Source organism: Nuphar pumila, chromosome 16 (assembly GCF_984573655.1).
Source record: "Nuphar pumila chromosome 16, dmNupPumi1.hap1.1, whole genome shotgun sequence".
NCBI lineage: Eukaryota > Viridiplantae > Streptophyta > Magnoliopsida > Nymphaeales > Nymphaeaceae > Nuphar > Nuphar pumila.
In genome coordinates this window covers 8383146-8394572 of record NC_143264.1, presented here as the reverse complement: position 1 = coordinate 8394572, position 11427 = coordinate 8383146, and the positions used below count along the sequence as shown (strand labels likewise).

Sequence of the window (11427 nt, the reverse complement as noted above, 5' to 3'; positions counted from 1 at the left end):
TAGAAATTATTGGAATTCATGAGATTGGTCACCTTTTTAATGAGACAAACACACAATTGAGAGTTCATTATGGATTCCATATAAACTAAATGTAAAACTTCAAGTTAACCTGCAGATTCTTGTGAACTTTGTCTCTAATCCTGAAGATACAGATGACATTCAACAACTAAAGCTTCACAAACTTATAGGGAGCTGAAAGAACACTGACCCTTTTACATTCCAACCTATCCTTTAGCAAGAGAACTTCATCTCAAAAGAAACAACAATAAATTGTCAAGCATAGAGAGAAGAATGTGAACCCTAAGCATGAGATATGGGGAATGTTTTGTTACATTTAGAGTGTAAGAAAAATTTTCTTTGAGAATACAAGGGCGTGTTTGAATGTTCTATATCTTGATGCTCAAGGTCGGATCTGGTGTGGGTCCCATGTTAGGTTCTCCAATGAAGCATACGATGGATTTCAAACCAACACCAAAAAAAAAGAGAGTATCTCTATAGGGGTGGGGGTGTTGGATTAGAGATAAACAGTTATGAGCAATGTTGTTAGTATACCTGTATCGTTTGGTACTGATACTCAAGTGTTTCATTCAGAATCAACAAAAAAATAATTAGAAAAAATTACATGTCAATCAGAACATGACACATGTTAAAACCATTAAAACAATATTAAAAAATCAATTTTAAGCTATTTTTACATTTTATTAAAAAATAACCTACTCAGGTCAGTATCGTATCGATTTTCTGGCGATACGATACAGGCCAATACACACACAACATTGGTTTTGAGAACCTAAGTTCTTAGATTGCCTTATATATGAGATCCAAAGCAGTCAAACGCACCTTAATCATACATGAGAACAAAAAGCCAAATGGGGGGTCAAGCTATCATTAATTAAGCATTTAAACAATCATCCAATGAACCTCAAATCAACTCAAAGAGATTGATTAAATTAAAGAGTGTGATCAAGCATTACTTCAATAACCTAGGTATATGAATGTCAGTAAGTATACTACTACTAAATAGAATAAGCATTTTTAACAAGGAGAAGAATGAATAGGTCCACCAACAGGGGGGGCTCCGCTAGTCTGGTAGGAGCAGCTAGTGCACAGTCACCTTTGTGTTGGGACGTTGCAAGTTCGAATCCCAATGGTATCATTGTATAACTGGTAGAGGTCTACCTAGCTAACCCCAGCTTGCCTTTCAAAAAAAAGAATGAATGGGTCCTCTTTAGGAAAGGGCTGAGAGGTCTTGAATAGTTGGTAGGGAGAGGCGTTCAAAATGAGGATGGGCCCCCACATGTACTCTCCTATTGAGAACACAGTTCATGGACCCTGGACCCTAAAGCCTAGAGGGTCTAACCCCACACCACCTTCTATTATAAATCATTGGAATCATTGATGCAATGAGCTAGGGTAGGGTGAATGCTTTGGTAAATATAAAATGGATAACATCCTTGGTCTCATGATTCAAAGTGGGGCCCATCGCCCAATTTGTGCGTCCATGATCCTCGGCACCTTCACGTGTCACCAAGACCTAAATATTTCTCCACACAATCAATGGCACCCAAAATTGACAATTTCCCTGACAAGATGCCCTAAATCCAGGAAAAGCAAAGTGATGGATTTGTTTCTCTTTTTCAATTTAGGTGATTGAGGTAACCTCCATGGCTGGTGAAAAGGAAAAAAAAAAAAATTTAAGCAGCCCTATTGTTATTAAAGTAATTTGCAAAAAAACTCCCCTACCTTATTAGTTATTGACAAAAAAAACTACCTAACTTGTAGATAGGGATGGCAAAACCTGACACGACCCGCCATCCCGCCTCTTAGGCGGGTTCGGGTTGGGCTTAAGCCAACCCGTTTATTAAACGGGTCGGATTTGGGTTGGGGGTATGCCAACCCGCCAACCCGGCTGACCCGTTTAATAAGCGGGTTAGGCGGGCGAGTCAACCCGCCAACCCGCTAACTCGACCTGCCAACCCGTCCGCCAACCTGCCAACCCGACCCACCAACCCGCCAACCCGACCCACCAACCCGACCCGCTAACCCGACCGCTACCCGCCAACCCGTTTTCCCGACCCAACCCATTTATTAAACGGGTTGGCGGGTCATGTCGGGTTACCCATTTATTAAATGGGTCGGGTTAGTGTTTGCCACAGTCGACCCATTTAATAAACAGGTCGGGTTCGGGTTGAGGTATGCTAACACGCCAACCCGCCAACCCAACCCGATTGCCACCCCTACTTGTAGAGCAGAGAAACACGATGAGAAGCTCGCCATTTTGAAAATGGAGCCTAGCGAGCTGAGCTATGAGTCAGCTCATTTAGGTAAACGAGCCAAGCACAAACATGGCAAGCTTGGCTCGCGTAGGCTCGTTTTGCATATTATATACTTATAATATATATATAATATATAATATGTATTTTATATATTTATTATATATGTTTTATAGATAATTTATATATTATCAAGCTTAAAAACACTTAAAATAATTTTATAAAGAAAATGAGTCAGCTTGTGATCTGCTCACCAAGCTCGGCACAGCTCGTGATGAGCCGAGCTTGAGCTGGGGTGTACCCTTAACGAGCCAAGCCCGAACAGCTCACGCTCGGCTTGTTTACCAGCCGTACTAACTTGTCAGCAATTTATAAATAAAACTCCAAATATTTGAGGTATTGCATTCAATTTCTTACTTTATTATAATGAATTACAAATACCTGCCTAAGGTATAATTTTTTTTTTTAATCTTTCTTTATAAAATAACTCATATCAACTTAATGGCCTTTTGTCATACAGGTCAATAATGCCAGAACCTTATTCACAAATTTTTTTATTCAAAAAAGATCAACTGAATGATTTCAGAACCAAGCGTTTCTTTGAAAGATAAAGAATAAAAGTAATAAATGATAAGTTATACAGCTTTCTGTAAATAGCTGATAAGTGAGGTACCTCTTTTGTAAGTTACTCGTTATTTTCTTAAAAAAGAAAGAAAGAAAGAAAGAAATTGCACTGCCACGTTGTCTTGCATTATTGAGAAGGGGGAAAGGCCTATTGCATGGCCAAGCCCGGCTTGGTTGTGCTTGTCCTTACTGCCCCTTTATATATTCCACAATGGTAGATTTCTCCCTTGTGCATGACCCGATTCGGACCTGTACCAGATCCGATGGGGTTAGGGTTAAAGGAAGGAGTTCGATTCACTGTTCAGGTTGAACACATGAAGTCAGATTATTAAACAGCCTGGGTATGGTTTATCAAATTTTATACCAAACTGAAATCCAACCCAAGTTCCGATTAAGATCAGCAACTTTTCAATGTAAAAAAACTTTAAAATATTATTTTGGGTAAGAAGGTAGGCGTTGCACCCATTGAAAATAAGATAAGAGAGAATCGTTCATTGAAAATAAGATAAGAGAGAATCGTTTACGATGGTTTGGACATATTTGGCGAAGGCCTAATGATGCTCCAGTTAGAAGGATGGAGAAATGGAAAAATATATTAGTTAAAAGAGGTCGGGGTAGGCCTAGGAAGACATGGATGAAGGTGATAGGAAAGTATATGAATGCTTTGAACCTCACCGAGGACATGGCATTGGATAGAAATGATTGGAGGAGAAGGATTCATGTGGAAGACCCAGAATGATTTTCTTTTTTGGTTCATATCGGCGACCCCAAGTTTTGGGATGAAGGCGTAGTTGTAGTTGTAGTTGTTGTTGTTGTTTGGACCGGGTTTGGTTTATAGAATCTTTATTGGATTTGAGTATGGTTTATCTTATGAAAGATCTGATCAGATATGATACCAAGACCTTCTAGTTGCATCCGGGTATGGGCACACTCATCTTGGTGGAGGTCCAACCCGTTGACACCCCCTATCAATTAGGGATAGCAAGGGGACAACGGGGCCCTGCCTCGCCCCATTTGGACCGGAGATGAAGGGCATGATACGGGGATGGAGGCAGGGATGAAGGTTAAAATCTATCCTTTTACGGGGATGGACTTACGCTTTTCCCCCGCCCTGCTCCATCCCTGTACAAATCCCCATCTTGTCCCGCCCCACCCCGTCCCCAATCCTTCAAAGGATTACTATAGATCGAGGGGGAAACAAGGCCCCGCCCCCGTTTGGACCGGGGATGGAGAACATGAAACGGGGATGAAGGCGGGGGTGGATGTTAAAATCCATCCCCATGCGGGGATGGAGGCGAGGATGAAGGTTCGGATTTTGAGATGGGGCGAGGGTGGAGACCTTGTCCCCCGCCCCGCCAGGTCCACAGCCATCCCTACTATCAACAAACATATACTTCAAGCTAGAATTTGCAATCACAACTGATCTAATATAGTCTAAGGCATATAGGCAAAGGAAGCCTAGCCACAAATGAGTTATTTGTTTATGGAAATCATGGACCTAAATCAATAGGGTGCATTAGATTGCCTTTGATCTCAAAATGATCCTAACAGTGAATCCATGGATCTTTAGCAGATCTTTCTTTTACAATTTATCTAAGTTCCTTGATTAACATGATTATTTGTTAGAATTATGGATGGTAAATTTGTTGGATGATTTTTTTTTGTTATGAACATCAATATGTCCCTTTCTAAGCTTTAAAAAAAGTAATAATGATGCTCTGATTAATGTTTTAAAGTCACCATTAAGTAATATATAGGAGATTTGTGAAATATTTGTGGGTTCAAGAGTCCATATCTTGTAATAATACCAAATAATGGAAGCAATGAGAGAAGATCATAAAGTTGTGATGCCATTAAAAACTTGATTGGTCCCCTCCTCCACAAGCCCATAAAACAATGTTCAACAAACAAGTAGTCATGCACAAATTGGTCAATAAACATTTTGCTTTCAAACAATTGACAACTCAAGGAAAGTGATGTAAACCGGATACTAGATTTACTGAGAAAATCTACCAAAAATTACGATTATCTAAAATTATGTAACTTTATTAGGAAAGCAAAAAATGCAAGAAATTAACAGAAATAGATTAAAAATTAACAATTTTGGATTACTCAACTATGGCTTGATAGATAGACCTCAAATCCTTTTAAAGAAGAAGATGAAGATTTTCTAATTTTAATTAAAACAAATTACCTATTAAAATAACATTGTAAAAAGATAAAATGAATCCTAAAATTGTGAATCAGATACAATAATCCAAATATCCATTATAAAGACAAAGGTTCAATATAAAACTAGATGTGTCCAAAATTATCCAATGGACTCGGGTCGCTCGACTGCTCTCCTATATTAGAAAGCTTCCTATTATTGTTCTTGGCTGTTCTTTGATCCTCTAATCAATCTCAAATCATGATAATATTGTAGGGAAAGTTTTCAAAAAATGCGAAAAAAAAGAAAGAAAGAAAGAAAGAAAGAAAGAATGTACAGTCTACTTGCCATAGCCATAAGGAACCAATAAGCTTTGATTTTGGTCCCATTATTGTCACCACTAGGCTGTGGTCCATGACCAAATTGCACATTGTTCCTCACTCGAGGTCATGTGGGATCACAATACAGCTGTAGTTGTTGACCAAGCAACTGGGGTAGGCCTCATATTGTGTACTTAGCTCATTATACAAACTTGATTCAAGAATCTTACATGCTAGTGGACTCATGAATTCCTAGATGGACCATGGACTCAGTTTTGGTCCCTTACACTTTCAACTGGTCCATTGACTAGACTAACTCAATCAAGATCTCGGGCTCGAGATCGCATTGAAATCAACATAAAAAGACACTTGTCAGCGATTGACTCAATAAGAATCAAATAATAATTCTATCATGTGCACATAGCCTTAGAATTAAATTGTGTACCTAGGCTCCCCAAGGGTTTGGTCCTATCTAGGGGAGGGAACATCAAGTGCAATGTGATTGCACACATTTTGTAATGTGTGCAGCTGCATCTAATCACCCACCATCTTTGAGATACATATCATCTGTAAAACCTGATATCAGATGGTAGGTGACCGTGCAGCAGCACACTTAAAGTGTGCAATCACATTGCACCTGATCTCTCAATTCTATTTAGGCTAGTCACAGTGGGCCAAGTGTAGAACCATACTAGCAATTGTCAAAATGGATGCGGTCACCTACCATGATGTATGCCATGCGTGATATGTAGCATCACAACCAGGTTAAAATATTTGATGCGGTCGACTGTACACGTACAGTTTGTAGAAAACCCCACGTCTTTCATTTCTTTTTTATGTATATTTTTTTAATATAACCTTTCAGAGACTTGATTTACATGATTTGTTAGTGGAAAACATACTTTGGATCATGTGATTGTGCCGCATAAGTAGGTCTTTAAAGACTTAAAAAATCAATGGCGTACAATGAAACTTATTTTTATGTTGAAATGACATATTCTAAGATGCAATCCCTAACAAAGAGACTGTAACAGGTCAGAGGCACCTCTAATGATAATACCCTCCTATGCGCCTTGGATGCCGTTCATCCATGAGATGAAGGGCAACCCAAACACTGTCATTTTCCCTTGTTTTTCTTGCTTTAGATGCCATTCATCTACAAGAAGAATAACTCTGAAATTTTTGCTGGACCCATATGAGAGGTAAACTATATATCCAATCATGGTGTTTGGGTTGCTTTTCATCACATGGATGAACGGCATCCAAGGCACGTCTGACGGTAATCCATTAAAGATGCCTCTGCCTTGATCCTGTCTCCCTAACAAACAAACCATGCAGAATGCAATGAAGGGTTCAGATTGATTAGACAAAGCTTGCATCTATGATCACTAATTGGATGCTTTGGTAGAGTAGAAGGAAAGAAGATTTACAAACCCTAAGCAAAATTGTTAGTATGGCTTACAAGCTTAGACTGTATGGGGACATAAAAAAAAGTTTATAGAAAGATAAAGGGCATTATGGTCTATTTTATATTTTAATGGTGGGCCCCGGGGCATTTTTAGAAGCCTAAGGAACATTCTCCCCAAGACGACAAAGGGGCAAGTCCAGAGGATGTCTAAGCTTTTAGCTCTCTTGATTGAACCTTACACACTAGCAGCAAAAAGGTAGATCAAATCTAACATAAATTTCTAGAATTGGTTTTTAAGTTGACCAAAATGCCCCTTATGGCTGCATCATTTATGGTGCTCAAAAAGGTTCTTTGGATTCGGGTTGGATCCAATTAGGGCGGAACAATATAAGCTCATCTGTCCGTGAGGTTCTTGTGCTCTAGGGACGCAAATGGGCTCGATCCAGGTTGAGAGTTTTGCAATTTTGGGTTGTTTTGGATTCGATTCCAATCGGAATCTTCATATATTTAGCTGAGCTTAAGCCCATGTTAATGGCAATAAAATTTCGCAAAACCAGTTGAGTTTTGCTAATTTGATAGTGGGGTTAAGTATTTTATTCGATATTTACAATACTTTACTTTAAAAAATGATACATTTTGAATTAAAACTCCGCAGGAGCTGAGTTAAGCCAAGTTTCAAGTTTGTTCGAGCTCGAATGAAAGTGTTCAAGGTAAGCTAAGTTTGAGCCTGACTCAAGCTGAACATACACCGAGCTTGCACCACCCAGCCCGAGCTTGGCTGAATTGTTGATTTGTGTTTTAGTCACATTCTTAACATGACATGATCTAAACTCAATAAAAAGAAACATTTGTATTATTTTTTATAACATTTGCCATTTTCTTTATACTTTTAAATCAATTTTTTATTTTTTATTCTTATATTATGTGTATAATTTTCTTAGTTTTTTTGAAAAAATGAATTCTTTTCAAATTTATCACAACAAGATATTCCTAGGGCCAATTTTCCCAAAGACGAGAAGTATGGCATTGCTATTGGAGATCCGGTAAGGATCCAATATCCGATCCGGAAAACATCCGAGTCCGAGTCAAAAAACGTCCCCCTATTATCATCCCGTGGGGCGAGTCGCAGGCTCACACAGATTTTATGAAATGACTAAAGTAACCTCGAGGAAAACCCTAAGTCAACGAGGAACGCGTACGGTGCCAAGACCGAGTGGGTACCACAACCGTCCATTGACCAAAACCACAGTGTCCCTTGTGACTAGAGAAAAAGTCGGTGTGGGACCCACAAACCCCCGATGGTGTTTGGTTCACGGAATCTCACGCTTTCCTCCTTGAATGGATCTCCACGTCAGCACGATACCCTAACCCTCTCCTCACCTAATCTAACCGACACGTGTCGGTGATAGGGCGCCCTTCCTCCCCCGATAAAAGGGGGGTCCTCCACCGCCCCTTCATCTCCACTCTCTAGTCTCTTCGGTCCCAGCGCCCCCCCCCCCACCACCCCTCGCCGGAAATCCATCGGAAAACTCTACTGGGATGGGAAACTGCCAGGCGGCCGAGGTAGCCACTGTGATCATCCAGCACCCTGGCGGCCGGATCCAGCGGATCTACTGGTCCGTTACCGCGAGCGAGGTCATGAGTCAGAACCCCGGCCACTACGTCGCCGCGCTCACCGTCTGCTTCGCCGACTCGCCGGTTTCCGGCACCGGCGTCACGCGTGTCAAGCTGCTCAGGCCCCAGGACACGCTCCACTTGGGCCGGATCTACCGCCTCATCAGCTCTCAAGGTATATATGTATACAGGCAAGGTGTTCTAGTGCGAGGCATGTTCCAGTGATCGGGCTCAAAAAAAAAAATCGCTGGAAAAAAACCCCACACATGCAGTGATTTTCTGTGTTTTGTGTGAACCGAATACTTTACAAAGTACACTCTAAAGTACTCGGGCCCAATCACTGGATTTGCTCTGGTTCTAGTGCCTCTAGTGGGCTAAGTCTGGTCGCGCTAGTTGAGTTGGCTCGAGCTCAAGGTCTTGTAAACTGGTTCTCGACATAGACTCTGTCGACTCGTCCCAGAATCGAGAGACTTGGCTTGTCCATTCGGCTTGAGCCAAGTTTAGCCATTGAGTGAAATCTAGCTAAACTCTTTGGCATGCGCCTGGCAGATCGGTCTGGTTCTCTTGACGTGACCAAGTTCATGAAATAGTGTTTCCCCAATTGGGGTGCCATGGAAATCGTGATAAAGTTCATGAACACCAACGTTTTCATGAACTCTGTCATGTTTAACATGATACCAAATGAAGTATGTCATTTTGCATTTACGAACTGATATATTATTCTTTGTAAAGCCAAATCCATGACCATCTTTTTCTTCTGCTCTTTTTCTTAGTGACCAGGCAATAATATTTGGATTCTGGGGACATTTAATTAATTTGGTATATGTAAGATGTGCATGGTGGCCATATATCTCCTCTCATGATGTTTAAATCCACTTATTTTTGTGGTCTTGTTTAAAAAGGAAAATAACGTTATTTTTCGATTTTTTAGTGCTAATATATATTTTGTCTTTTTCTTCTTCTGGGATCTGAATCTGATGCAAGGGGTATTTCCGTTTTTTGCAATTCTTTTCCCATTTTGATTCACTTTCTACTGTACAAGTTTCATGACTACCACTTTGAGTTTAAAGCTTTTAAATATGACTCTGCACCACATGCTTCTGGTTAGCCGTAGGAAATGGTGGTCAAGATGCACGACGCTGCAGATTTTGGTGAAAATATGCAAAAGTTGGTATTTGTAATCATTTCTCCAGTTTCACCTATTTTTGTAATGTTTTTTCCTGCTTTCTAATTGGCAGTCATTTTAGGCTTTTAACGTTATGAATAATCTGTTTTCCTCTCTTTACTGACAAGATAAAAAGTTGACAACCATAAATGCGGTCGTACCTGTCACATTCTCTGAAAACCAATGACAATTATGTCTTCTGCCTCTGGTAAAAGTATAACATTGTTCGGAACAAAAGATATTTACCTTGATTCTGACTTGACAAAATGTCACATCAATATTATATCTTAATTACCTCCTCCTAGTCAGATCCTAAAAAGCCAGGTTTTTTATCTTTTCTACTTTTACCTGCGGGGCATTAACATTCAACAGTAGCCATGAGTAAGAACTCATTTAACATATCATAAAACATGAGAAAATTCATGAAAATCTATTAGTTAAGGTATTTCCAAATTTAAAGTACTTGTATTAGCACTAAAAAACTGCAAAACAGTTTTTCTCCTTTTTGAACATCTAAACTTTACAAAAGTGGGTGATTTTAATCATCATGAGAGGAGATATACGGGCATTATACATATTTTACATATACCAAATATATATATATATATATATATATATATATATATAACAAGGTGGTTCTCAATAGGATTTTCCTATCTACCACCTATAGGTTCCATGTTTGTTTACCCCTGCTCAGGAATTCTTGGGGATTTTTAATTATTCTCTAAAAGCAAATTAAAGAACTAAAAAAATGCATTGGTAAAGAATACACTGTTAGGACCAAGCATGATAACAACATGATGGATTCTCCATACTGTGCTAGCAGTATCTATGAAGTAATCCAATTAGTGGTATTTTAACCTCTTAACAGTGTCTGTGCAAGTAATCAAATAGTTGGTAGTTCATCCTCTTACAAATTTTTAATCCAATTGGTGCTACTTCATCATCTTACAATGGTTTACCAATGATGCAGAGATTATGAAAGAGTTATGGACAAAGTATGGTAACACAAAGCTAAAATATAAGACTGTTGTAGAGAAGGATTTGAAGTGTTCTTCCACTACGAGATCACGATCGCATCCACAGCAGAAGGATCAGGTGAAATATTTGAGTCTGAAAGCAAGATGCAGAATCAATCACTGAAAAACTTTTGATTCACAGTTTTCATTGTATGTTACAGCCAGAAGAACAAGATGGGAGGAGGAGCAGGAGTTCACAGTCTGCTGCAAGGCCAGGACAATGGCGTCCGTCATTACAGAGTATATCCGAGGTCGGAAATCCCTGCAGGATTGATCCTTGCAGGGTTGATAAGCAGAAGCAGCTCACATATTCCCGCTCTGCGCCGGAGTTCCATGCTTGTTGACAAGCATGAATCCTTGTACAGCAAAGAAATGCAAAACACTTTTTTCTGAATATGTTTAACTCAGCTGTTCATGAATCAGAATTCTGTTTGCTATGAGCGCAAGCGGAACAGTTAGAAATTTCTCTATAGCATGTGCCACATTCCTGATAAAATTGAAGTGGCAGGATTTTTCTTGTAGCTAGTTGGCTTCGTCTTTTCATAGTGATATCAGACACAATGAATGTCATTCCTTTGATGTGTAATAACAATACTATCAGGAGCTACACTGAATCTTGGTGAAAGAGATATTCCAGTATGTCTCAATTGGAATACATAGGTGAACTTCCTGGTCTCAGCACCCTTACCTCCTTTATCACTTAGTGGTCATTTAGAAGCCTTAACTGGCGATCCAGACTGTTATCTTTTGAATGATGAAGCTTATCCCTCGGCTGATTGGCCGCCACTAACAACATATGGATTGCATAACTGGATCATCTTTTTTTTTTCAATATAATAAGTGGAAAAGGGGGAA

At 39.6% G+C, this 11427-nt stretch overlaps 1 protein-coding gene across 1 annotated transcript; it reads left to right on the top strand.

Annotated features, from left to right (window-relative positions):
• Positions 1-8236: 8236 nt before the first annotated feature.
• LOC149812859 (uncharacterized) lies at positions 8237-11090 on the top strand. The gene is made up of 3 exons (XM_089991848.1): positions 8237-8563; positions 10527-10651; positions 10734-11090. Exons 1-3 carry the CDS (start codon positions 8314-8316, stop codon positions 10914-10916), a joined length of 558 nt encoding a protein of 185 aa, XP_089847974.1. The 5' UTR covers positions 8237-8313; the 3' UTR covers positions 10917-11090.
• The last annotated feature ends 337 nt before the right edge of the window (positions 11091-11427 follow it).

Excerpts from the sequence above, each read along its gene's own strand:
- LOC149812859 (XM_089991848.1), top strand. The coding sequence starts at position 8,314 with ATGGGAAACTGCCAGGCGGCCGAGGTAGCCACTGTGATCATCCAGCAC. Across the intron at positions 8,564-10,526 it reads CCGCCTCATCAGCTCTCAAG|AGATTATGAAAGAGTTATGG; the intron begins GTATATATGTAT and ends CCAATGATGCAG. Across the intron at positions 10,652-10,733 it reads ATCCACAGCAGAAGGATCAG|CCAGAAGAACAAGATGGGAG; the intron begins GTGAAATATTTG and ends TGTATGTTACAG.